At 39.3% G+C, this 27952-nt stretch overlaps 1 protein-coding gene across 2 annotated transcripts; it reads left to right on the forward strand.

Moving 5' to 3' along the window:
• Positions 1-162: 162 nt before the first annotated feature.
• Positions 163-27233, forward strand: AFG3L2 (AFG3 like matrix AAA peptidase subunit 2). Of its 2 annotated transcripts, none has more exons than XM_065629707.1 (17): positions 163-345; positions 4570-4669; positions 5137-5205; positions 6681-6796; positions 7711-7863; positions 10046-10120; positions 11356-11477; positions 14009-14282; positions 14834-14971; positions 19031-19184; positions 19766-19873; positions 20022-20147; positions 21168-21278; positions 21946-22061; positions 23022-23222; positions 24905-25099; positions 26227-27233. In XM_065629707.1, exons 1-17 carry the CDS (start codon positions 223-225, stop codon positions 26467-26469), a joined length of 2424 nt encoding a protein of 807 aa, XP_065485779.1. In that variant the 5' UTR covers positions 163-222; the 3' UTR covers positions 26470-27233. The 2 variants fall into 2 exon arrangements, with proteins under 2 accessions (XP_065485779.1, XP_065485778.1); XM_065629706.1 differs by having other exon boundaries at positions 164-345; positions 11353-11477.
• The last annotated feature ends 719 nt before the right edge of the window (positions 27234-27952 follow it).

Consider the following 27952-nt stretch of genomic DNA (forward strand, 5'->3'; position numbering starts at 1 on the left):
TCCGGGAGGGAGGCGTGGTCTCCGGGAGGGAGGCGGGGTCTCCGGGAGGGAGGCGGGGTCCCCGGGAGCGGGCGGGGCTCGGAGGGGTCCTTCGGACGTAGAGGAAATGCACGCGGCAGCGCGATGAGGTCAGACGTCGTCAAACGGGGGGGTGGGCGGAGCAGCGACAGCGATCGCGGCGCGGGGCGGCGGGCACGGCGGGCCGCGGCGGGCGCTGGGGCCATGGCGCACCGGTACCTGCTGCTGGCGCGGGGGAGCTGCCGGCGCCGGGGGCTCCCCGGGGTCCTGCTGCAACAGCTGCTCTGCGGGAGGGGCCTGCTGGGGGCGAGGCCCTGCCTGGCGCAGGTGAGAGGCAGGGCAAGGGCCCGGCCGGCCGCTCCCCGGCCCGTTGGCCGTAAGCACGGGCGGTGGGGGAGGCGGGAGGGCCTCGGTTACCATGGTGACGCGCGGGGCGACCCCTCCGCTGCCCGAGGCAGCGGGGCGGGGGGAGGTGCTAGGCCGCCCGGGGTCGGGGGCTCCTCGCTGCTCTCTGCGGCCTTCCCCGGGGAGTCTTCACCCCCTTCGGCGGAGGCCCGGTCGGTGCCTGCGGCGGGGAGCGAGGGCCGGTGGGTGGGCGTGAATGCGGCGCGTCCTGGCCCCGCAACGGCAGCCAGGCTCCGTGCGGGAGCACCCCCGGGCACTGCGGGCTGCGGCCGAAGGAGAGCCTGCCCTGACAGAGGGAGAATGAGGCAGCACCTCGGAGCTGCTGCTGCGCCCCGCCGGTACTGCCGGGTTTGTAGCTGGTTTTCGAGGGACGTGTTCCACCTAAGTACCTCCCTTGCTGCTTCAGGGTGATGCTTGGCGGTAGGTGGGTTTGTGGATCTGAGTTGCGGGCTAAACGGTTTGTTTGGGAGTTTGGGTTGTCAGTGAGTGCAGCGGTGAAGTGCTGAACAAGTGGTCGGTTGTTTGCGTTCTGGGGTTGCACCGTGCTGTGGCAGTGTGGATTTGAGCCTGCTGTTCTAGTATTAACTGATAAATGATGGTGGCTGGATGTTTGCTCTTAGTAAAATGGTTTAGACTGTCAGCTATTATGTGTATGACCCTTGTTGTCAACCCTGACGTACTGGAATAATGACAGGCCTATGCTACTGCTTGGGAAAAGGGAGATGCTTAATTCCTGCATATTTCAGTGGCATCTTGGGCAGATTGCTTCATTTTTCTGCAGCATGTAGAGGAAAACAATTGCACCCTTATATTTATGAAGGTTATCACTAGGATAGTGATAATTGTGAGGTGAATATAGGATGTTAGTAACTTAGTCCTAAGTGTAAATATGTGGGGTTTTTAAAAATTGAATTTGTGGGTTTTGTTTGGTCAGAGCTAAACAATACAATAATAAATTATTATTATTATTAATTAAAACAGTAAATGAAGCTCTGTCAGCAGTACTGCTAATCTGTCAGGGAGCTAATTCTTGTTTCTGTCAATGAAACTTAATGGTTCCTACTTGGAACAGAAACTATGAAGAGAACTGGGTATTCACTTTAGCATCTGGTTTAGTGTATAGGTGACAAAACAAGGATTTTTTTTTTTTTTAGTGAACAAAAAAAAAGTTATGGCTTTTGGCAAAACAAAATAAGTAGCTTGCATTAAGTTAGATTTCTTTACCAGCTTTCTGTTCCCTCTCTAACATGCTCTTATGTAATATTTTGGTGACTGTTAGATAATTAAGACTTTTGGCTTGACTTTTTGTTTGATTTGGAACTTGTTTATGGATAAAACTGTAAGTTTGTAACTTCTTTGAATTAATAGATTCTCGATCTTTTGCTTACATAACTGAGTGGATTTTTATGTTCTTGCTTTGTGTATCCTCTGTTTTAAAACATGGATTATGGTTACAATGTTTTTGTGAAGTCAATAGTTCTGTCTATTTAAAATTATCTATTTAATGCTGGAATCGTGGAGAAGGCATTTCTTTGTTGTTACAGATCTTGCGTTTATGTTTTACTGGAGTTGTAACACTTCAATTGCATTTGTAAAACAGACTGTTGTGTGCTTTAAGCTTGCTTATCTTGAACTTCTATTTAAAAAAAATATATTTTTTCTTTTAATAAGGCATCCCAAGGTTTGCCTGAAAACAAACACACAAACCAGAGATGATAAGGTTTTTTGCTTTATATGCTGTGACAATTTCATGGTACATAGCCCAGAACAGCCACTGTACTATTTAAGCATCCAGTCCAAATGTGCTTTGTTTTCCGCTGCTTAGGCTGTGGGTGTACTTATATCAGCTAAGCTCGCTTTGGCATTCCCATTGCCAGCCAACCCAGGGACAGCTCCTGTATCAAGACCAATATGATCAGTTTTCATGCTGATGATTTACAAAGTCAAAAAAACCCACCAAACAAGCAGTTGTTACCAGTGTAACTTGGTTCTAACAACTTTGACATTTGCGGAATGCTATGGAGAAAGGAAACTGCATGTTTCAGTAGATTGACTCACCAAGGCCCGTAGGTAGCGTAAAAGCACACCTCCCAGACTCAAGTGATTTACTGAATGTGCCATGAAGTCAGTTGTTTCTTTTTCTCACAAAATTACTTTTAAAACACTCAGCTCTCTGCATATTAACTTGGCAGGTGGCTTTCTATTTATTCATGGAATTTAGGATCTGTAGAGATAATCCAGCAACAAACCAGTTCATTATCCAGGTCTGGCCCAAAGCTCAATCTGCTTACCCCTCGCTCCATTTCTTCCCTTCCACCCCACAACCTGATTAAACTATAACTTAACTCTGTAATAAACCCATGCTGGCCTAGCTGAGCCAGGGATTTGGCTTACTCCAAATTTTTCTTTTAAATCTGAGCAGTTGCTTTATTTTAGTTTGAGTAAAGGTTTCTTGAACATTCTTTTTTTCCCCCACATGGATGCATCCCACTTGTCCTAAAGCTTCTTCTAGGAGCACAGATGCAATTGCTCATAGTGAAGGTCATAATGTATTGGACCTAGCAGCTATTCTCTAGATTAGGTGCTCTCCAGACTATCTGTACTGCACATGCTTTTCATGATCTTGGATTTTCCGTGTCAGAGGTTGTTTAAAGACATGCAGTGGCACAAAATCATGGCTGAATCGAGCAGCCTAAGTCTACAGCCAAAGTGAGCAACACGGACGTTTTGGTATTCCTCTTGGTTCCAGCAGGTGGAACTAGGTGGCTGCTCGAAATAAGTCTAATGTATTTCATCATTTAATAAGGGGTGTAGGGGGAAACTCCCAGACAGAAGGCTTCAGGAGTGTTAGAATTCAGTTAATGATACATCAGCATTCCTAGGGTAGTCTTAGCTTGTGTTCTAGTATCCTACAAGTTTGTTTAACATGTCAAAATAGATTTTATCTATAACCATTTTAACGTGACTGTAACAAAATTGCTATGGAGATGCTAGCATTGAGCTTTGCTTCACTCACGTAGTCCTAGAGGTGTTAGTCCTAGATGGATGTTTGCTGTCTTGCATGGATACCTTGAATCATGTTTCCAGGACCTCTTGTTTTCTGTTATTTGTTGGGGTGGTTTTGTTTGTTTGGTTTGGTTTTTTTGGTTTGGTTTGTTTTTTTTTTTTTTTTTACTATTTCTCTGGCTCTTAAGGTAAATAGCTTCTAATCAAAAAAGAACAGAAGGAGACTGAGTGTCTGAATGAGGCAAAAGGGAATGGAGGCAGAAAGAAAGCCTGTGGGGAAATCTTGATGTGAATAATGTTGGGTTTGTTTGTTTTTTCTTATAAGGGGATAAGTTAGGATTTTATCTAAAATATGTCCTTCTTGGAGAAAGGAGGTTTGATTTCTCTGTTTAAAAAAATGCCATTTACTCTATTTTTAAGTATTCAGTTATGATACCAAAAGTTTTCTTAAGACTTAGTAATTTAAAATAATTATATTTCCATCATTGCATTTAAATGGCAAATAAAAGTAAACAGTCTTAGAACACAATGTAATAGACTTGGGTTTGTTGTGTTTATATAACTGGATCTTTACATACAGAGGGGTTTAGGCCTGCATTTTGAACTGGCATTCCTCCTCTGTATTGGTTTTTTAGCTTGATGTAAGCATTGTCTGCTGTACCCCTTTCTTTTGGATTCAAGCACACCTTTCATATTCAAAAGATACAGGTTATTAACTATTTGGAAGCAGTTGCAGTTCTTTGACAAAATGTGATTCAGCACTGTGTGGATCATGCTCATGCAATCATAGTCAGTGTTGTGCTTAAGTGTCATTCAGCTGCTGTGATGAAATATTTCCCATAGGGTCAGTGTGTAGATGTCTAATGTTCATAGCTTTTAGTGTTTCCTGCTTGATTTTTTGCTTTTAATGAAGAATTTTATGTTGTCTGTAAGATGAAACTCTGCTCTTAACAAATACAATAAAAATTTCCTTGATATAGAAATTACCTGTTTGATTGACTTTTCCATTTTTGTCTTATGCTCTGGTCCACAGCAGTTATTATGAAGTCTGTTGTAAAGTAACATCTGATTTGTTGCAGGTCAGGACTACTAGGGAGCTTGAAGATCTTTGTTGCTTCATATTTGTTTTTCATTTTTCAGCTCCGTGAAAAAGTTACCACTGGAGTTCCCACGGACAGAAGTACTGTCTTGGCAAGTGTGATTGCTGCTTGCAGAAGGCTTTTCTCTCAGCCTCCCAAAGGTGATTATAACTTTGATCAGTGAAATGAAGCAGACTGCATTCCTTGCTGAGGACTGCACTTGTGTGTCATTTAGGTTTACTGTCTGTGAGGAAGTAAGTTCTTGTACTAACCAGCCATTAATCTTGATATGGTACGTTGATTTATGGGGGTTTTGGGAGCTCTTAAAGAATGACTGTGGTTTGCTCAACTTCACACTATGCAATGCAATTTTCTGTTGAACTAAGCTTGTCTATGTCAGGTTTAAAGGATAGCTTCGTGTTATTAGATACATTTCATATTTTCTTGTCAACAGTAGTAGATTTATTTATGGGAACCTGGTAGAACTCTTCAACAAAAAGACAAGAAAAAAACCATTTTTGCAGTCTATATGTTGCTAGCTGCTTTGTCGTATACATTCAATTTTTGACTACTGAAATGTAATGACAGAATCTTAAGCTAAAAAACAATCATGACTCTTTCTTAATAGGATTTGAAAAATATTTTCCCAATGGGAAGAAAGCTAATGGAACTAAAGGCACAGCTGCAGAAACAAAAGGTACAAAAAGCTGCTTGATTTTAGTTCTTTTTGTGGAATGTGTATTCATTAGATTAGATTTTAGCACAACATTGTGGGTTTGGTTTTTTGGTTTATTTTTTGAGGAAGATGTTTCTGTACCAGATTAGTTTAAAGTGCAAATTGATATATTTTTATTAAATGTTATTTTGCTTTTGTATCATGTGTATCTTCTGGAATAACATTTATTTTCTCTTACGCTTCTGTTGGAATGCTGTCCTTAAATTCTTTTTTTAGTGTTTCCTATTAGTTGAGATAATCTCTGAATGCATGACTATGTGTGTAGTTCTCAGCTTTTGCTAGAGCAAGCTAGAATACCCATTTTGTTATGTGGAATAACCAGAATTGTCATTCTGAGTGAGGATTCAGAACTGGCTCTTTAGCCAGGACCAACCATGTAGCCTGCTGCTTGAAAGAGGAGTTAGTAGTGGCAGTGCTAGAAGGAGCCCTGTGCTTACAAGGAGGGGGATGAATCCGGAAATTAGCAATAACAGCCACTCCATTGTATCAGAAATCGATGTAATGTCTTCCAAAGGAGAAGGAGAGATGGCAGCTCTGTGAGTCTCTTATGAGAGGAGTAGTTTTCCTTCCTCTGTGCCTTGGATGGTAAAATCCAGTGTCATTCCTAGATGCCCAAACTACAAAGCTCTAGAAAGAGCTGGGGTTGGAAGAGCATGTGTTAGTGTTGTGCTCTGTCTTGCCCTCTTGAGTATGTTGGCATATGACATTATGCTACACCATGCAGGTACCTTGTGAGTTGGATGAGTAGAGGAATGATTAAGATGAACTCCTCAGCTGTAGTTGGCTGTTACTGTGCTGTGCTTGTCTCTAGAATATTAAAAATGATGGCAACCTGTGATTTCAATAAACCCTGAGCTTTGAGAGAACCATAGTATGACTGGAGAGGTGAATTATGGGAGAAGGAGGTGTTACTTAGAGCTTGTGGTGTGTGGGTGGTTGTTTCTTTTTTATTAAAAAAACCAAAAAAACAACAAAAACCCAACCAACCAAACAAAACACACCAAAAAATACCTGCACACCCCTCCTCTCCCCAAACCAATGAAAAACTCCACCAATCCCCCCTTCCCAATCCCCAACAAAAGGCTTAGAATAATCTTGCACATCATGCATTGGTGCAGTAGAAATAAGTCTTCTGCAGTCTCCATAACAGGTTTCTTTTATATTTGGTACGTTTTTCAGTTCTTGCTGCCCAAGTGTCATCAGTTATACAGTTAACAGACCTCTCTTCTGGTCACAACTGTATGAGATAGATGTCTCTCTGACAGTTAATGGACTATATCTGTCTTTTTCTATGGAAAATGCAGTTTCTCACATCCTTTATTGTAGCATTGAAAACTAGTTCATTTTTCAGAACAACTCTTTAATTTTAAAACTAATAAAAATAGTGTGAGATTGGTATAAGATGTAAAGATGTATTTTTGTTATATTTTTGTTAGAAGCAAAGCCAGCTAGCACCCGACAGCCTAGTGGGACTAGTAGTGGAGGAGGTGGCAGTGGTGGAAAAAAAGGTGGCAAGAAAGAAGAAACTAACTGGTGGACCAGATTACAGAAGGTCTTTACTTTAAAATATCTTTATGGTACTAAATGTTTTGTCCCTTGTAATAACCTTGCATGTTTTTTTGCTTTTTAGGGTCATACTCTGATTGCCTAAATCTTCCTTAAGCCTCCTGTGCCTAGTATTTTGTAGTAACTGGCTCTAGGTGGCTCCCTGCTCAATGCCTTTCATAAATAACTGTTTTGTATATACCTTTAGAGGCATCTAACTCTGGTTCAGGAATGTTAATGGAGTTTTAAGCTATACGGATATGGTTGCTAGTAGTTAGTATTGTTATAGTGGAGCCTCAGGCCTTTAAAGGCTTTGTAATTTGTTTCAGAATGTCAGTTTGTGAAACTTGCTGACCACACAATGCTAGTTAAATGTAGTTTACTGTTAGCTGTTCTGACCTTATTAGAATACTTACCTAAGTTTATTTTCTTAATTTATATTTATTGTCATTAGCTGTAGCACAAACATGACAGCATGTGGCAGTACAAGAATATAAAGAATATTTTTCTGATCTTACTTAGTGAGCATAATTTTTTCCTCATTCCTGGCTTTTTCATGTTGTTCATCCTTTTTTTTTTTTTTCCTAGGTCTTGCATGTAGTCTTGGAAAGCAGGGAAAATTGTTGTAGAATGGAGAGACAATGGTCATATAACAGATGGCAAAACTTTTAAAATATAAGTAGTTCACAGATCAAAACTGTTCAATTGCTATTTGTAAAGCACTTAAAAGATTTTCTACTAAAGTTGTAATTCCTCAGAGGTTACTGAAGTTTGTTTATACAACAAAATACAGCTTTGTTTGAGATTCTCTGTGGTCACCTTGAGGGTAGGGAGTAGAAGCCAGAAATAGATACTAGAACCTGTTTATGTTCTTACTGTGTTATAGACTCTAAACCCCCTTTTTTTTCCTCCATTTCCTAGGGTGACATTCCATGGGATGTCAGGGAGTTTCGGATGTACGTAGTGGGAAGTTCTTTCTTCTGGACGATGGTTGTATATTACTTCTTCTTCAGGGTTCCTGGGAGAGAAATCACCTGGAAAGACTTTGTCAATAGCTACCTTTCTAAAGGACTGGTGAGTAGTGAGGGGAATTGACATGGAAAATCAGTGTACTGAAGATGCTCATTTCTGCCTCCTCGCTTATGCTTGTATTCCTGCATCTGTGGGGTGCAAACTGGCTTGAGAGTAACTTTTGAGGGAGAAGGGGATCAGCTTTCATCTTAATCAGTTCCTTGATCCGATGTTCTGGATGGCTGTGTGAAGATTTGTGTCCATTCAAGAGAGGAGAAGGAATAGGCAGCTCAGGACAGAGCTTTTTTTGTTGGCTAGCTCCTGTTAGTGCTGGTTTGAAGAGGCAGAGCAATCACAGCCTCTCAGCATAGGGTCTTATAGTACAGGTGAGTTGGCCTAGTGGCTTAAGTAAACATGTGAGCTTCCTTCAGAAGAAACTTACTTCTAACCTGAAACACTTCCATGAGCCCCACCCCACTGAAGAAATAAGTGTCCTGTTTGTTTCATGCCTTAAATCAGTTCCTCAGGCAATCTGAGGAGCTGCAGCGCAAACAGGAAGGTGAGGGTGGGGAATGGAAAAATCCCTTCCGACAACAGTAAATTGGCATGACTGTGTTGTAAAATAGCATCCTTTATTTGTTTTCTTCTCTCTTACTTCTTCTTTCATTCTTACCTGGAGCCACTAGTGAAGCAATCAATTTTGTCCTCGGTGTCCTGTCTCTATAGAACTTGGCAGCTTTCCACCCTTGGAGTAATAGGTTGGTGACGCCTTGAAGTTCAGATCGAGTATCTTACACAGGCCTCTTCCACTTCAGGAGCCACTAGTTCTTGGCTCTGTTACCTCCCTGTCTGTAGCTTCACCTGCAGGTTAGGAAAACATTGGCTTGCTTCCTCCTCTAGGTTTCAGATGTGGGATTTTGTGTGAACAGCATGCTTCCTACCCCTCCATTACTTTGGCAAACTGCTAAACAGGTGGTTTCCTACCTTCCTCTGTTTCACTGATCTATGCAGAGCTGCTCTATGTGCTTCTCTCTTTCTGCCTAGACCATGTCTTATAGTCCTGTTCTTAATTGACAATTATGTGTACAACTTGTGAAAAAACCTTACTGATTAGATCTGTCGTGAAGCAGTAAGACACTAGCTCAGTAAAAAGATTAGTTTAACTGTTACAGTGAACAAAGCCTGAACCCTTGTTGCAGAAAAGCATTATGAAAGTGGGTTGTTGCACAGAACCAAGTCTCTTGGGCCTTTGTAAGATGTAGTCTGGATATTCTGATAAGCTAAATATGTAGCTATCAAATGCTGTTGATTGCTATAGTGGTGGCCAGTTAATGGGGAAAAGACATCATCACTACTGGGGTTATGCACTTTTCAAAACAAAGATGTTCAGGTAGTTTTGCATGAAGTCAGGCTAGACGTAGAGTGGCTTCTTATCTCATATTTTGCTTAAATTCTGCTAGAAATGGCCACATGTAATCAATTCAGGGATACCTTACTAGTCTGTGTACAGTTCAGGCCCAACTTGTAGAGCCATCGCTAGTTTTAACTGGTTTCAGCATCTTTAAAGAATTTATTTCATGGAAAGAGGAAGAAAAAATGGAAGGAAACTTTAGTAAAATTCAAGAAACTAACCATTTGAAACTTCTGCTATTAAAACAATGCATATCTGCAAAACTGCAGCTCAGTCCTTGATTTTAGTTTATATGGTATCTGTTACCTCAATGAAATTCTTCTACATCTAATTGATGTTATTGTGTTTAATATGGTAGCACAGGAAGTCTTTTATTAGGGAAAACTGTAAGAGCAAAAGTAAGTTTTCCCTCATTCTCTTCAGTTTGGTTTGTTTTGGAAGCTGTTACAAGTGTTTGGAGTTGTGTGGTCTATTGCTTTTGGTGGTTGACCACTGAAATAGTTAAGTATTATTTAACTATTTCACTGTACCTGTGATTTGAGCTGAGGAGTGCATTGGGTTTTTTCCTTGAAAAAGTGTATGAGGTCATCCTTTCAATCTAAATTCTAATGTGCCAATATTACTTGCTTACTGATTACATACATGATTCCTCATGTCATTCCTAATGGCAAACTGTAGATTGTGGAACCATTCTAATCTACAAACGTGATTTTTATTCTTCTTACTGGAAAACAGAACAGGTTCCTATTTGGCATATGTAGCCCTTAGCTGTGATGGATGTGCAGTGACTGTATACTCATGACACATCACACATTTTGTGCTTTCCTCCTACAGGTTGACAGACTTGAAGTGGTGAACAAGCGCTTTGTCAGAGTGATCTTTGTTCCAGGAAAGTCTCCTCATGAATGGGTAAATGCTTTTAGTACATATACTTGAGACATTAGAAAGAGCAAAGCAATCTTTTTAGGTAAAATTTGATGCAGAAGGCTTGGTCTGGACCATTAATAATCTCTTAATCTAAAACATGTTTTCTGCCTTACCGTTACATTATCCTACATTGTGTATTTTTCACTTTCCTGTATCAATTGTTTTGCCGCAGATATGTTAGTTATGGCAAGTAGTTCCTTTCCAGCACCATGCTCTTAATATGAATACACAAACATGAAGAGTGAGAAATTGCTGAAGGTTCTGTATTTCTAACTGCTGTTTTCCATCTGCTCAAGAAAAGCCCAGACTTGACGATACATGCCTTTGGATCTTTTCTTTTCCAGACTGCTTTTAGCTAGTTATTTGGAAAGCAAAAGAGAAGCTTTATCAGGTTACCTCTTCCTGGGTGGTAGAGTTTAACTGACTTTCTGAAACAAGGTCTGCAAGCCCCTCCAGGGTAAAGTGAAATCTGCAGCAATTACTTCATCAGTAGGTTTCAGTGTGACTTATTTATACACCTACTCTTTAGCCCAAATACCACTAATTGCCTTGGTTTCTCAATCAGTTAATACTTAGGACTACTCTTTTTTTTCTTTTTCAAGATAGGGGAAAGTAGGGGCAAGTCAGGCAGGTCATGGTGCAAAAGGGGAGATTTTATTGAAAAAATGATTCTCAACACCACTTGAAAGTAACGTCTGAATCTTTTTTCTGGTGTATAATGTAAGTTTGTGCTCCCTCTTGTGAAGACAGCTAACTTTAAAGCTAGCATGGACTCCAACAATAGAGAGTTCCCTTTTTGAGCTAGAAAAGCTGAGACCTTCAGGTGGAACAGTGTAGGGCTGCTGTGTTTGCTGGTTCAGTGCTCTATATTATTCTGATTGCATAGCTCCCTCCTAAAGAACTGTTTACCTACTCTCCTTCCATTTGTTCCCGGAGAAAATGCCAGGATTTCAGTCTATTTAAAGAGCCCCCAAACTGTCGAACTATTGCGCATACAATTTCTGTAGAAGCAATGATGGATACAGTCTGTTCAGGTTGGTAGGACTTAAATTTATTTGGTGCATCTTACATCAGTTACACACTTTACAAGGCAACTTAAACTTGGTCTGGATCTGTTCTGAGAATTGCTTGTGTATGTGTTAGAAGAAGTTGGCTTGTAATGAAGCTGAAATAAGATAGGGCACTTTGTGGTGATCTCTGCTTTTTTTTTATAGCAGTACGTCTGGTTTAATATTGGTAGCGTGGACACTTTTGAACGGAATCTTGAAGCTGTGCAGCAAGATCTGGGAATAGAAGTGGAGAACAGATTGCCTGTAGTCTACTCAACAGAGAGTGATGGGTAAGAAGCTGCTTTAAAAAAGTCTCTTGATTAAAAAATGGTTATGTTTACAGTAGAAAAGTAGATTTGTAAGACATGCACCTTATGCTCACTAGGTGGCATTATTATCAGAATAACAATCATCTTGGCTTTGTTTTTGAATGTGAATGTTAACTGTAAGAGCAGCTGTTCAGGACTTTGTGTAGAAATACGTATCCTCTTACCCTAAATATAGCTTCTTATTACATAATTGTTACTGTTTACAATTAGTCCTCCCTTCATTTAAGCCCTTTCTCCAAATGACTTGGACTAGAACAGAAGTCAGCCAGGCACAGCTGTAAAGCTCCAGAGATGGCACTCATGCAGATTTTTGGGCGCACAAAATATGGCATAGAACTCCAGTATATCAAGTGAGATACAACAAGCACCAGTATCTGCCCGTAAATTCAGCAGGAGTCAAATTCTGCTGCCTTGCAAAAAGGCAAGAAATTGGTGATAAAGTAAATCACCTTATCCTGCCTGTTAGCAGGAGCTGGAAGATGCGTCTTGCTTTTAATCTCTAAACTGGTTAAGGAAAATAGGACTGACATTGGGTTTACGGCATTGTTGCTTCCCCAGTAGGGAATAGTGGCTCCAATACTAGCTTTGTATCCTTTTTATTAGTCTTAGGTATCTGAGTTTATTGAGCTGGGCTTTAGAAGAGACTAGATGTGGTTTTCTGAATGGCTTAGAAGACATGTAATCTTTTATCCCAAGAACTGATTTCTTTTTGATCCAAATGAGCAGCTTGAAAATTACTCCTGCTGTTACCTGTGAAATAGGTTTTGTACCATCAGGAAATTCAACTTTGGGCGTAGTAGCTTGTATTACTAATGAAAAAGGCTCATTTTCTGCCTCTCTTGTGTTTTCATTCTTGATACTATGGTGTGTGTTTCAGCTTTTGGGGATGGAGGGGAAAGTTTTGTTTATTTCTGCAATGTGTTTTACCAAGCTGCTGCAGCATATTTGTCTTGGTGGCAGCAGGAAAAACAGTAGCCTTAACTCTAGACCATCCTGCAACTTCAAATAGAGGTTTTCTGTTCCCTGTTCTTCTGCAAACTGTCTCTGCTTTATTTCTCTGTTTATGTCTAATGAGGCATGCTCTTAAGGACAGTCCATAAATAAACCTGTCAAGCCCTTATTTAAACAAATCTGGGGGAAAAAAATGAGTGGACAGGGCAACACAGTGCTTGTGCAAAGAGGCTGCGTGTCAGCCTGAGGCTTCTCACAACAGGCTGGGAAGAGTATGTCAGTTCCTGTGCCACCTTCAGCCTCACACAAATCCCTTACATGCTGACCTCCTCTTTCTGACCCCAGTATCTGGCCCTTTCTTCCTCAGTGTCTGTTCTTTGTAGAATATATTGCCCACATCTTCTTGCTCTGCCCTAAAAATGCCACAGGAAACAGGAGAAAGCAGCAGCTGTATGATCAGGGTGCTGCTGTTAACCTGCCAGGTCAGAATCTGCTGAATACCATAGGTCAGGGAAAAATCCTTCTTTTCCTCTTCATCCCAGAAATGCAGGATATCAATACAGCCTGGAAATCCTGTGCTCACTTGCAGTAGTGCTTCTCAGCATTTTGGTTTTTGCTGAATGTTGACAGAACCTCTTGTGAGCTGTTCTTTGAAGGTCTTGCCACAGAAGAATCTGTGCAGTGCTCAGAGACTATGATAATGAGGGCTGCGTTAGGATTTTTGGCTTGTACAGAGCTGTGCTGGAAAGCTGGAGGACAGACAGTGAAGGATAATGGGCAATGAGTAATAAATTTTTAAAAAGGGAAGAAAAACAGACATATAGAACTCCAAACACCAAACAAATAAACCTAACCTCTTGCCTTGGGGAAGGGAAATAGAGACATTGCAAGAAGAAGAAAATGTAAAAATTGAGAAAGACACAAGGGAAGAAGAGTGAGTAGAAATTTATGCTTGAAGTTGTAGCATACACTGACTATATGCTACCTAATACAACTTACTTTGAGAATATGACCGTTTGCATAAATAGTCTTGTGAATTTACCTTTGAAGGGCACAGAAAATTAGCTACTTCTGTTTACTAGGTAATGCAGTTTTCCTCTAAAACTCATCGTCACGTGATCATGTGCTTGGTTTAAAAACAAATAAAACTCAATAAAACAAACCCCAAAGCTGTCACTTTTTAAACATCAAGTGTAGAAATGTGTTATCCTTGAATATTGTTAATTTACATTTTCCCAGGGTTGTGAGGGATGGAAGATGGGCAACGAAAAATTAATTCCAACACTTCCTTTAATTGTAGTTATGAGAGTTTTGGCTTGTTTGACTTCTGTAATTCAGAATCTAATTTTTTTTGTTCTCAAATGTATTTTGTTTATTTCTCTGTGTGAACAACCTGCAAAAATGTAAACGTTACGAGGTAATAGAGTATTAGTCCTGAATTTGTTCACTTCTGATGGAACCAACATTTTGTACATGTTACATGCAGTAATGGATTTTTGTAAAATACATGGTTTTCTTCTTTGTTTGGTTTTTCTCCACAGGTCATTTCTCCTGAGTTTGCTGCCTACAATCCTGATTATTGGTTCTTTACTGTACACATTAAGAAGAGGTCCTGCAGGCTTAGGTCGAGCGGGGCGTGGAATGGGTGGACTCTTCAGTGTGGGTGAAACCACAGCCAAAGTCCTTAAGGATGAAATAGATGTTAAATTCAAAGATGTAGCTGGCTGTGAGGAGGCCAAATTAGAGATAATGGAGTTTGTTAACTTTCTGAAAAATCCCAAACAGTATGAAGATCTGGGAGCAAAAATTCCAAAGGTAAGGAAATGATGACTTAGTGGATAAAGACTTCATTCTTTTGGTAGTCCTCAGTAGTCTAAATTGGACTAGGAATGTTTGCCTAGACGATGCTTTGAAGCTTCTTTTTCTCAAAGTCAGAAAAAAATAGGCATTAAGTGCGAACAGCATAACTGTGGTGCCAGAAGATTTGCCTGTGGAATACTTCGTCTGTTCACAGGGGTCAGAAATAATAGATCATATGCATGTGTACCATCATTGCATATAATTGTTATAGGATTGTCATTTGGCTGTGTTGTCGTGGGAGCCTACCTTCTTTTTTTTTTTTTTTGCATGTCAGTCAAAGAAAACACTGTTCCTGTAAATCTAAGGCATCATCACAATGTTGTAATTTTTTTTCCCTTTTTGGTGGTTTGAATGAGATATTAATCTTCAGTTTGTTTCCTTGCACCATTTTGACTGTGGTGGAAGAAAAGCCAGTGGACTTGACATCATAACGTGTATATCTTTTAAGTAAGGTATTTCTTATTTTTGTTTTCTTCATGAGGAAAATATACCTGTTTCTCTTGCAGGGGGCAATTCTGACAGGTCCTCCAGGTACTGGGAAAACACTTCTAGCTAAAGCTACAGCCGGAGAAGCTAATGTACCATTTATCACGGTCAATGGCTCAGAGTTCTTAGAGATGTTTGTTGGTGTGGGTCCAGCTCGAGTAAGTCTTTAGCTTTGCTCTTTTATTTCAGTATTGATTGTTGAAAGGCAAATTTGGGTGGCAAACAGTTTGATTGTAGCTGAAGTTCTTTCGTCTATTCAGATTACTTATAAGTGATGCTAGATGTTTGTCTAAACCCAAGAATCATAGATGTACCTTTCGTAAAGGGAACTAATACAGTTCAGTGTCTGGTTGTGGGGGACCTTAAGGGTTTACCTCTTTGCAGGAACTTAAACAGAACAGAACTCTCCAAGCTCTGCTCTGAAGTAAATTTACTAGCTGGCTCAGAAATATGTAGCTCCTCTGACTACTGCTATGGGAGCGTCTGCTCCTGGTTTGAATCCTTCTTATTCCTCTGAAGAACTTTATTCTCTTTATAGTGCCAAACTCTTAGATATAAATAGTTGTCTGGGACACAAGTGAACTTATGGCTGAAATAGGAGTCCGAGGGTCATGGAGCTAATGATTGATTTCTGGAGATCAGGTGATTTAAATAACCAAAGATATCTATCTAACATGTTTTGTGCTCTTTTGCCTTAACTCTCTTAAAATAGCTTATTAGGACTGAGTAATGCTAGGCAGAAGTAAAAACTGGGAGGTGGGTGGCTGAACGAGCAGCCCAGCAGAAAGGGGTCTGGGGGTGCTGGTCAGCAGCAGGCTCAACATGAGTCAGCAGTGCGTGCCCTGGCAGCCAGGAGGGCAAACCGCATCCTGGGGTGCATCAAACACGGCATCACCAGCCAGTCAAAAGAGGTGATGATCCCGCTGTGTTCAGTGTTGGTGTGGCCTCACCTGGAGTACTGTGAACAGTTCTGGGCCCCACAGTTTAAGAAGGATGTGAAGGTCCTTGAATGCATCCAGAGGAGGGCAACAAAACTGGTGAAAGGGCTGGAAGGAAGGAACGTCCTGTGAGGAGCAGCTGAGGACTTCGGGTTTGCATAGTTTGCAGAAAAGGAGACGTAGTAGTGACCTCATTTCTCTCTACAGCTGCCTGAGGAGGGTACGTGGAGAGGAAGGTGCTGAGCTCTTCTCCCTGGTACCCAGTGGCGGGACACATGGGAATGGTTCAAAGCTGCATCGGGGGTGTTTAAACTGGACATTAGGAAGCATTTATTTACCAAGAGGGTGATCAAACACTGAACAGGCTTCCTAGAGAGGTGGTCGATGCCCCAAGCCTGTCAGTGTTTCAGAGGCATTTGGACAATGCCCTTAATAACATGCTGTAACTTTTGGTCAGCCCTGAATTGGTCAGGCAGTTGGACTAGATGATTGTTTTATGTCCCTTCCAACTGAAATACTCTGTTCTATTATATGAAAAACATATTAAGTGGAGGGAGTTAGCTCTGTTCCAGTGCATCCATTTTTCTTTAACTATTTTTTTAATTACAACTACGTTTCAGACATTCCATTTTAAATCTATCTTCTGTCTAGGAAGGAAGGACACTTAAATCAAGTTCCTGATAATATTTTACAAACGAGGCAGTTAACACACACACACAAAAAAAAGGTTCCTCATAATGCCCAAAATTATACTCCATTTCAAACAGCTCATCCTTTCACTGAATGCCAACCATCTTGTCTTAAGCCTTAAAAAGTTTACTGCAAGGTGACACAGTTTCGGAAAACTTGAGATTTGTTTGCCGCAAACTTTGCAAGCAGACTTGAGTAAAAACCATGGCACACTTCCTTTAAAAACTAATTCTGATAGCATGAGATGGAAACACTTTACGGTCTTGATTTGCATTTGAAATTTGACAGGGCATGGTGCTTACCAGATATACGCAGCTTTATGTCCTGTGAAAATTCACAGGAAAACTCATTTTGACTAAGTTCTGTAAAGCCTTGAAAAACTGCCATTTTCACCTAACTAGGTGTTTTAGAGATTAGCAAAGAAACTTTCCAAGGTTCAGTACTTAGTTTGTCACAGCTGTGCACATATACGCCTCTTGCAAGCCCAAGTCTCTTTTGATGGTCTTTTGCTGGAGTTCTTCCAGTACTAAAGGTGGGAAAATATAAGTGAAGCCACATAATTTTGGGTCTTCTGAAAAAAAAAAAAGGGGGAAGAGGAGAGGGGACACATGCAGGTAGGCACAGAGCTTGGGACTAACAGGAGCTATTCAGAAAATCAAATGCAGGAGCTAGCTGTGAGTGGAGGATTCAGTGACGATGCAGAGAGAGACTGGAAATGCGTCAGGAGATTGGGAAAAGCAGGGGAGAGGGTATAGACGGAGTGGGGAAATAGATGCAGAAATGGCTAATGATAAAAAACATGAATGGTGACTGAAAAAAGTGATTGTTTGAAAGCCAGAGGGTATGGGGGTAGTGATTGTGTGTGTAAGGTGAGTGGGACTTGAAAGAGGGAGTGCGCAGTGTAGAAGGGACTTTACCAAGAAACGGTAAGAAAAGAAACTGATCCATGTCCTCTGGGAAAGTATTAGATATCCTGAAATAATAATGGTACTCAGAAACTACATTGTCATCAGATGTCAGTACGTACCTGAAAAGCCCCAAAGCAAAGTGACTTAACCTTTTTCTGCTGGTCTATGCAGATGATTATCGGCTTTTACTACTGAGTGAGATCTGTTGACATAACAGTTGCTGCTTTGGCTGTGAATCGAGGTTTCAACACATTTGATAATTTCTGGTGCCTGTAGAAAACAACAGGAGAGAGTATTCTAGTTTCATTTCCTATGAGTTTAGTAAATAAGATAATTTTTAATGGTGTTTAATTATTTGTAAATTAGGATATACTAGAATTAAAACTGCTTGCACAGCCTTGTTTCCTTTGATGTTGTGTTTTTGAAGTATGTATGCATTACAGTAATTTTTAGTTCCATTCTGTCAGAAAAATAGTTTTATATTTCTGGATCTCTGTTTCTTTCCAACCAAAAGATAGTTAACTTTGAGCATCTAACACTTTTTCCTTGTTTATCACATTCTTTCATGCCTTATTCACTGTACTTTTTTTTTTTTCAAATTCTTTTTACTAATCAGTGTTACCTTCCATAGTAGAGCGTGCTGTTCCAAAATTAGCATCTCTTCATATCTGCTGTACATTGTTTGTCATCAGAGAAGCCTTCTCTAATTACATCTCTAACATACAAAGTAGTAAAGCTCTGAGCTGCATGTAATTCCCATTCAGGTCAAAATTGTTCCATAATTTTTCATTTCCTGTTTGCTCCAGTTCGATTCCTTGGTTGTAGCTCTGTTAACTTGCTGAACTGGTTTTAATGAGGTCCTTCTGATATATTTGCAAGCAGAGTAATGTAGTAATGTTGCATCTTAAAGCAAATCACGTTGTGCTGTAACTACTACAGTAGAATTTGATAGGTAATATCTTATGTTAAAGTCCAACAAAATTTTCTGCTATCTGCTTAAGTCTTGGCCATTTTTCCAGATTTCTAGAAGTTAATTTAGCTTCCAAATATTTGGAGGTGAATTCAGTTTTCCTAGCCCATGTCATGGAGAGACAGGATGTCTGAGTGTCAATATTTTAACAGCATAAGGTTAAGAGTACAATGGTCAGCACTTGTAAGCAAGCCTTAAGTTCACTATAGGACCTACATCACCCTGTTGTAACTGCAGGAAAACTTAAAAGATTTTATTTTCTTCGCATGAAGAACTACTGTCTGGTGGCATGCCTGTTCTTGTTCCAGTTCTGCTTGTGATAATGTGCATTAAAGAAGGGCTTTTAAAAGAGAAATCTTGTTTTAAATCTCTGCAGTTTGGAGGCTTTTGGAGCTGAAGTTGAAGATATATTTCAGTTGTTCGGGAAAAATGTTTATTTCTTAAGGCTTTTAATTTATTTAATCTTCTCAATTTATGGATTGAGAAAGGATTTGTCAACCAGTAGGCCTCCACAGGAGTGATTCTTGCTTAGCAGCAGCTACAGTGTAACTTACTATTGCCTTGAGAGCTGGCTGGAGGCTTTGGAACACTCATTAACAACCATACTCAATTATAGTGATACTGTTACTGGTGTGCCTCTTCCCCTCCTACCCACCCCCGACTCTGAACAGTTACAAACTGGTCTGATACATATTCTGTTTTCCTGTTAAGGTTAGAGACTTATTTGCTCTTGCTCGTAAAAATGCCCCGTGCATTCTCTTCATTGATGAAATAGATGCAGTGGGAAGGAAGAGAGGAAGGGGCAACTTTGGAGGACAAAGTGAACAAGAGAACACGCTAAATCAGCTTCTAGTAGAAATGGATGGTAAGTATTTTACATGTAATATTACAGTATAATAAGGATAAGGGAAAGACTGATAGACTTGTTCAGACCTGTTAACCAAGATTTGGGTTATAGCTTAAATATAAACTGTGTTTCCTTGCTTCCTAAAATGAAGAATGGTGACTCATTTTGCTACAGCCTGATGTTTTGCTCAAAGTTGTTCAGAAAAAAGAACCATCATTCTACATCTGATAACTCTGTCATAGTTGAATAGGCCAAAAAATATATTTGCATGAGATTGGTCCATCTGTAAAAACAAACAACAACAACAACTAGCCATGCTGGTTCTGTGATTTCCTGAGCCGTTAATCTGTTACTGCATTTTGAAGATAAAGTGGGATTCGATGTAGTACTTCACAAAGCAGAGCCCAAGGACATTTTGTTGCTTGTTATGAAAAGCTGGACAGTGCTCTAATAAATGGAAGTATTTTCAGCTTGAAGATAACTTGTTTAAATTGCTATTTCTTATGTGGCCTTGTAAAGCAGACAGTCTATTTATTTCTATTTTCTTTTTTTTCATGGAAATTCACACAGACTTTCTCTTCATTACGTTTCTTCTACAGGATTTAATACAACCACAAATGTAGTAATTTTGGCAGGTACTAACAGGCCAGATATTTTAGACCCTGCTTTAATGAGACCAGGACGCTTTGACAGGCAGATTTACATTGGTAAGTTTTATCTGCATCGCTGTATACTTCTGCATTTGTAGAATACCACTGAAATCACTGCAGCTATTTACATGTGTAACTTCCTTGCACACATTCAATTACTATATATATATATGAAAAGTAAAAGCATATTTCTTTAATTTTAAAGGACCCCCAGATATAAAAGGAAGAGCATCTATTTTCAAAGTTCACCTCAGACCTCTGAAATTAGACACTGTCTTAGATAAAGATAACCTAGCAAGAAAACTTGCATCACTAACACCTGGTTTTTCTGGTAAGTGACTTCTAGTGCCAGTATTCTTCTGCATTTACTATATAAGCTGTATATATTTTACTTCCCTACGGCTTCTGTTTTTCTTGCACCTGATCTTCTGGATGGCGCTCTTATTTTATATACTGGTATAGCATGAAATTCTCCTTGTCTTTCTGAGGGTCTTAAGTTTTGTCTGCCTCAGTTAGGATGACATACCAAAAGGCAGTTTCTTCTCTCTTCAGCAAAAGCAATCCAGGGATTTCTCATTGCTGTCACTCGTGCATGTATTCTTTCTTTAATATGTTTGTTAGATTATTTGAATATTATTAGAGAAGGCTTGGGTTTTGTGGAGTTTGTGTGCACATCCTGTAGGAGGATTTCTGTTTCTGGATGTAAAAAATTCTCCCTGGAAAAGGTATTGTAACCTTGTGTCGAATTAGGAATGGATATGAGAACTGTCATTACTGGCTTGTAATTTAATCCATTTAAAATCTGTGTTGACCAGTAGTTAAATTCTTCACTGTTTCTGAGGGTCTAACATTTCCGGCAATTGCAGTGATGATGCTTAAACTAAGTTATCTTAGTAGAATTACTGCAAATAATATTAACAAGAAGTGGATGGCTTGAAGCCAGTGATGTGAAAGGGGATCCTCTAGAGATACATCAAGGTCTGAGCTGTCCCGGATCCATATGTAGGAAATGAATTCTGCTAAATGTATACTAGTGTAAGTATAGCCTGTTGCAGGCAGAAAACTTATGAAAGGTAGGATATATCAAATAAGTACTTCACTGGTAATAAGTTCTGTTTGGTAGCTGTCTACCCAAGAGAAAAATCCAAACGCCTATGACTGTAGTATGTGTATTTAAATATCTCTTAAAGAATTATGCTATGTGTTGTTAACTGCTTCAGAGAGCATTGCCTTTAATTTTCAAGATCTGTGTGAATCTATAGAAATCTAATTCTAGATGAGGTTATCTTTATGTTAGACTGAGAAAAAGTTGTTGAAAATGATCAGTAATTCATGCCTTCTCTGCTTTTAGGTGCTGATATTGCTAATGTTTGTAATGAAGCTGCCTTAATTGCTGCAAGGCATCTGTCAGATGCTATAAACCAAAAGCATTTTGAGCAAGCAATTGAAAGAGTTATTGGAGGTAGGTGAATTGCATCAATCATTTCTCAAAAATTGTAATATGACATGCAGCTTCCTTTATTTTTATATATATATGTACGTGTGTGTGTGTACGTGTGTGTGCGTACGTGTGTGTGCGTATACATATATTTCAAGTCACACTGTAAGTCTTTCTCCTGTTCTTCAGGGTTGGTATTTCTTTTCCTCTCTTGAACTTGATACTTAGGAAAGAAATATCCTGTCTATATTGCCAACTTCTGTAATGGACAAGAGGGTAGGGGAAAGAAGTTTCATCAGGATGCTTTTCTAATTGCTTCAAATTGGCAAGAGGAATAGCTGTTTGGATTTAGCAATGCTTTTAGCTGCTGTTAGCCTGGGTTAGTCTAAAAAAAACTATTTGATTTTTAAAGTGTAAGTGTTTTATTTAAGTGTTTGAATATTCTTAAGAACTTATACTTTGAAACCAGAAAACCTAATCAAGGAGAAGGTTACAGTAAAATCTGGAGGATACAAATTTCTAAAACTTGCAGGTTTGGGGTTTGTGTTTGTTTTGGTTTGGTTTTTTTAACTTTTTCAGTAGATAGTGTACATGGCATCTAAGTATTGCTCACTGTCTTTCTAAATGAGATAAGGGATTTCAGTGGAGAAAAGGTATGTCTGAAACTATTAATCAAATTTGTTTTATAAAGGTTTGGAAAAGAAAACTCAAGTACTGCAACCAGAGGAGAAAAAGACAGTAGCATATCATGAGGCAGGGCATGCTGTTGCAGGATGGTTTCTGGAACATGCAGACCCACTCTTGAAGGTAAAGGAAACTAATTTGAACTAGGAATTTAATAGCAGCATGGACAGCGTCTTTTTCTTTTCCTTACCCGCTGCATCCCGCAATGTTTAAAGGGTATTAAAATATATAATATCACAAAAGATAGTATGTGTAAATTTTAGAGTACGTTTTTGGTTTGTTTTCTTTCACTTTCTTAACTGCTTCTGACTTAGCTGTTACAGGGTTTGTACTATAAATGTCCTTGGAAAGCGAAAGGGACCTGGTCTTCCATGAGTCTACCTGCCTTGATAGCTGCTTTTTCTGAGGCTTTTAGCACATCTCAACGGTTTAAGTTAATCTTAGCAGGTTATGCAAGTAGATGCCTCTTCAGGAATGTAACTATAAAAATTATCATCTACAAGCTGATTTTAGTTTTAATTTGCTTTTTGGATGCACAGCTTGACAAGTCAAACAGAAAGGAAAAAGCACCTAAATCTCCCAAACTTGCTTTAACATTTGTGATTTTGCTTGATTCTGTTCTTAATCTCATCTGACTTTCAAGCTTAAAATTAATCTCGTACAGTTTGCTTCTGGAAGGAAGGACATTAGTAAACATGGAAACTCCTCCAACTATTCAGAGCACTGAAGATGCAGAAATTCCATGTCCCCTACAGAACAGTTAAGGCCCAATACATAACTCCAAAAGAATTGTGGTTTTTCATTTAAAGATTTTTAAAATACCATACAATCTTTGGAAAGGATATGACAGTGGTCTTACCTTTCTTTTCCAGATATTCTAGTAGTTGTTATCCCAGTTTAGAACTAGCCAGGGCTTTTAAGGATAAATCACGAGGGCAAAACTCTAAATGGAAGTAATGTCTGAATTAAACTTCAAGGGTGAGTATGGTATAGGTTGTGGTATTAAAAATTAAGTCAAACCAAAGAATGCTTTATGTTTTTTAACACTATTTGGTTCTAGCATTCTGTTAATTGTGATTGTAGGTATCCATTATCCCACGTGGTAAAGGACTGGGTTATGCTCAGTACTTACCCAAGGAACAGTATCTTTATACCAAAGAGCAACTGCTTGACAGAATGTGCATGACTCTGGGAGGGCGTGTATCTGAGCAAATCTTCTTTGGAAGAATTACAACTGGTGCCCAAGATGACTTGAAGAAAGTGACCCAGAGTGCGTATGCTCAGGTAGGTTCTTCAGTAAGAAGGTGGAGTTTTTTTCTTACAGTTTTCCTTATCTGCCACCTAACACTAATATTTTGAAAGGATACAATTTAATCAGGTATGTCCCTCAAAAGCCTAGTTGTAAAAAATATTGTATAATTAAACATTATGCTGTTGTATAGAGATGCTGATGACTCAAGTATTTTATTATAGTCTTACAACAGGAGTTCATGCATTAGGCTTTGATTACTATCCTACATCTGCCCACAGGAACATATATACCACAGTTGGATTCAAATACATGTGCAAATTGTATACTTTTAAAATGAAATTTAGTGCACAGATTTGATCATCTGATCCTACTTTTACAATTTCCCAGTTTGAAGACCCAGTTTGGATTCACACATGTAACTAAATCCAGGGAACCTTGTATTTAAGCAGTATTTGCTGTCGATTAAAGCTGCTGAAATTAATTTCTGTTTGTACCATATTAACTAGTGTTGATGAGTAATTCAAAATCTTATCGGTGTAATGACTCACCTGAGTGGAGCTCTGTGCTACACATGGGCACTTTATTCCATTTCCTGCATCAACACAAAAGCTGTCATTTTATAAGACACTCACAAGGTGAGCAGGAGGGACATTTTGGAGTATGTTTCTCTTCCCCTGCACAACACTTACTACTACCCCAAAACCACACCCATGTGCTGGTTCTGGTGTGGTGCTTGTTGCCCCAGTTCTGGAAGTAAATGTGTAAGGAAATCTTGCTAATGTTAATTTTACAGGACCTTCCATGACGCTCATTCAATTTTAAATTAAAAGTTGTTTAAGTGTAGGCTCTTATTCGCATGAACCAGACATGTCGTCTGCAGAGAGAACTGGGGGCTTAAAAAAAAGTACTGACTTTTTCTTAAGGTCAAGATGCTTGGTTCTAATGCTGAGGTCTCTTTGAATTCTGAATGTTCTTTGTCATAGCTATATTCATCTTGCAAGGCCAAGCAGAGGAGTGCTGCTTTAGTAATGATCAAATTGATAGTGACCATGGAGTGCATATATAAATAGCAGTTTGAAATTATTTCTGCCTCTGCTGGACTAAAATGCAACTTAAAACATGTTTGGTAACCAGAGAAGTTAATATTCAGTAATGAATCAAGCGAGACCAGAATCTTTTTCACTTTTGTAGTGGGGTGTCTTGGGATGAAGTATAGCAAATGATTTTTACATATAAGACAAAATCTTCAAGACCCTGTACTTTAACCCTTAAGTTAATTTATCTGTATGGGTGAGTGGAATATGTTATACTTTAGAAGCATTTTGAATTGGAAAAATGCTTATATTTCTGGTAAAGGAAAAGAGTTTTACTGCTTAGTGAAGGCTGAAGTATTTTTTCTGTAATATCTTAGTACTTAAACAGCAAAGTATTTAGTACATCGTGAGTAACTACCTTTGAATGGTGGCATTTGGGTGCTTCAATTTAATCATTAAACAGGAGTAGGTGGAAGTTAAGTAAGTTAGTTTAGCTTAGGTAGACTTAAGTTTTCAGGGGAGGGTTGGGCTTGGAAGAAAAGGTTGGGTCACAGCAAAATGACTTCTTCCCTTCAGTTTCATTTACCAGATTTTAAATTAACATACCCTAAAATCTTACTCTGATTTTTTTTTTAAATTATTTATTTATTCTATATTTTTTTTCTTCTTTTATTCTTCAGATTGTTCAGTTTGGTATGAATGAAAAAGTAGGGCAGATTTCCTTTGACCTCCCTCGTCAAGGAGACATGGTATTAGAGAAACCTTACAGTGAAGCAACTGCCAGATTGATCGATGAAGAAGTACGGTCACTTATTAACATTGCTTATGACAGGACATTAAGTCTTCTGACTGAGAAGAAAGCTGAAGTGGAGAAGGTGAGCATTACAGTATTTTTAGCTGCCAAGTTCCAGCTGCTAAGCCAGAATCTCAATTGAACTGAATAGATTAAAAATAGTGACTGTTATATGAGGAAGTTTGCTCAAAAACTACTTGTTGTAATTTTGAGAGTGTGTCACAAGACTTGAGGTAAGTAAATAGAAATCTTTTTTGTTGGAATGCCTCAAAGGTTCTCAAGAATGTAATTTAACATCCCTCCTCCCTTACATGGTCATTATTAATTTGGGAAGTTGGAGGGAAGAGTCTGTCTACTAAAGAAGGATTTGGTAGATGTATTAGACAACTATGAAACTTAAAAAACCCAAACACAACATACCAAGATTCCAATTTGTTAGGCTAAAAGAAGGTCTGTAAGAAGGGAAGTTTGTATAACTTCCCTTCTCTGAATTCCTTTTGAACATGAAATAAAAAGAATCTTTCTATCATCTGCCTTCCCTGCCCCCTGACTGCTGCCGATCTGCCTCACTGCAGCTGACATAACCCTTGTGCATATTCTCTTCTTCCTCCACATCAGAAAGCCTGATACAGCAAGAGGATAATTTTCCAGGATAGGCATCTGACAGGCTTACGGACAAGAAGACAAGTTTGTATGGATTCTGTAAATGGTGATGTAGCAGGTCACCATCCCACAAAAGATTCCTGAATAGGCTTTGTGCTGAACAGTGCACTCAGAGACCCAAGAAAGCTACACTACAAGCTACACTTGTGCAGTATTATACGCGTTGGTTTTTTATGGTGTTCTCTAGCTTGTAACATAACAGCAGCCCTATTGAACCATCTGGTTTGATAGGAAGGGAATGCTTGTTTTCATCTATAGCTTCATGTCTTGCATCAGGAGCCTTTTGGCAGCAGCAATAGACAGCTGTTCTGAAGCAACAATAACAGCAACAGTGGCACTGTGCCAAGTCTTAGAAGTAGGATTTCAAAAATGGTATTTTTGCTACCTAAATGCTCACAGGGGAGAAAAATCGTGTACTAAGTGAACTCTGAGAAACCTGGTTTATTCTGTCAAAATTACCCAGTGCTGAATTTGGTCCCAAACTGCCTTAACAACTTAGCTAACTTAGGTATTTTATGTGTGTGACATAACTTATTGCTGTTCCAGGTTGCACTACGACTACTGGAGAAGGAAGTGCTTGATAAAAGCGATATGCTAGACTTGCTTGGCCCAAGACCATTTGCAGAAAAATCTACGTATGAAGAATTTGTTGAAGGTACAGGAAGTTTGGATGAGGACACTTCACTACCAGAAGGCCTTAAAGACTGGAACAAAGAGCGTGAAAAAGAGAAAGAGGAGACCACAGATGAACAGGTTGCTAGGCAGATCGCAGGAGGGGTGCCATTTTAACTGCAAAGTGTGTGGTGATGTTGACTTGCACTCTGGAAGAGAAACAAACTCACCTAGTTTGTACTTCAAAACAAAAAAATATTTATTCAACCAAACTGTATTAGGGATGGGTGGAAGAGTGATCTCTTGTGATGAGATAAGGATATTCTGCTCCTGTTTTACATATGTCATATCGTCAGTTCACTGGTAAAAGATGATCATCTTTCATTTGTCAACTGAAGAAACATACGTTGGATTTGAGCTGCAGTGGAATGCCAGAACTGAGCATCTCAAACTTCGAAACAGTTCGGATTCATGCACAAACTTTGTGGCCCTGGTCTTTTTTTTTGAAAAAATGTATGTAAGCTTACAAAAATTGAAGTCTTTCTGATTATTCATCTAAAGTATACCTCTATGTGACCTGTTTCCAAAAAAAGAATCACACAAAATGCATTGTTGAATGCTTAGCCAAAAGTTTGGTCTTAGAGAGTACTAGCTTTGCAAAACTATCGGTTCTTTCATCTGCCCCTTTTCCCCTCTACCTTTCATTTTGATTTTAAAAAGTTTTCCTACAGAGAACTGCCATGTAAGTTGACAGTGAAACTCAACACCCACTTAGATACCTTAAAATGTTCTCATGGTTCAGTGTCTTTAAGTCTGAAACTCAGCTTGGCTCCTGCAGTTTTTAGTCAGGTTTTTTTACAGACTTCTGTAAGATATTGAACATATGAATGTGTTGTGTAAATACAGTTTGAGTCAATAAAATCAGTACTTTTCTGAACAAAGCTTGTCTTTTTTTTTTTTCTTTTTTCCATTCTGTTTTCTTGGTATAGAATTCAGACCAATACAGAACTTCCACTTAAGCATAAGATTTTATTAAATTAGGGTAGCAAGATTGTGCTCACAAATAGCAAAACCAGCATCCAGATCCGAAGTTGCTAAATCAGATTGTCAGAGTTTCGTATTGGTTTGCTTAACCTAAAGCTGTTATTTTCCTCTGCTTAGTTGAATACAGTTGCTGGTTGTCTGCTACATGCTGAGGATTTATGAGCTGGAGAATTTAACTGTTCAAAATTAAACCGACCATCTCCCTGTCCCAGAAGAGGAGAGAGAAGCATGGTTGGGGTGGTGGGGAAGTGGGAAAGGAGAAGGAGCCAAGCTTCTCTGCTGGACATCAAGTCTTTTAATGCTTATGACTGAAAGGGCAGGTTAAGGGAATAACTAGTGATTGATTCCATCTGTATGTTGCAACATACTGGAAAGCAGTGAGATGACAAAGGAAAAAGTTGGCTCTGAAAGGTCAGACACAGGTCTTTGCTTGAGTTATTTGAAGTGAATTGTTTATGGAAATTATTTTTAGGGGATTTTTTTTTTCTTCATGATGAAGCTGTTGCTGTCTCTGCTGCCTGGCTTTACAGTGAAGAGGAACAAGAGAAACAGAGCAAATACAGCAAATTGGGATATATTTACTGAGCATTTTTAGTTGTTAAACAACACTTCTATG

The sequence above is a fragment of the Caloenas nicobarica genome, chromosome 2 (genome assembly GCF_036013445.1).
Source record: "Caloenas nicobarica isolate bCalNic1 chromosome 2, bCalNic1.hap1, whole genome shotgun sequence".
Taxonomy (NCBI): Eukaryota; Metazoa; Chordata; class Aves; order Columbiformes; family Columbidae; genus Caloenas; species Caloenas nicobarica.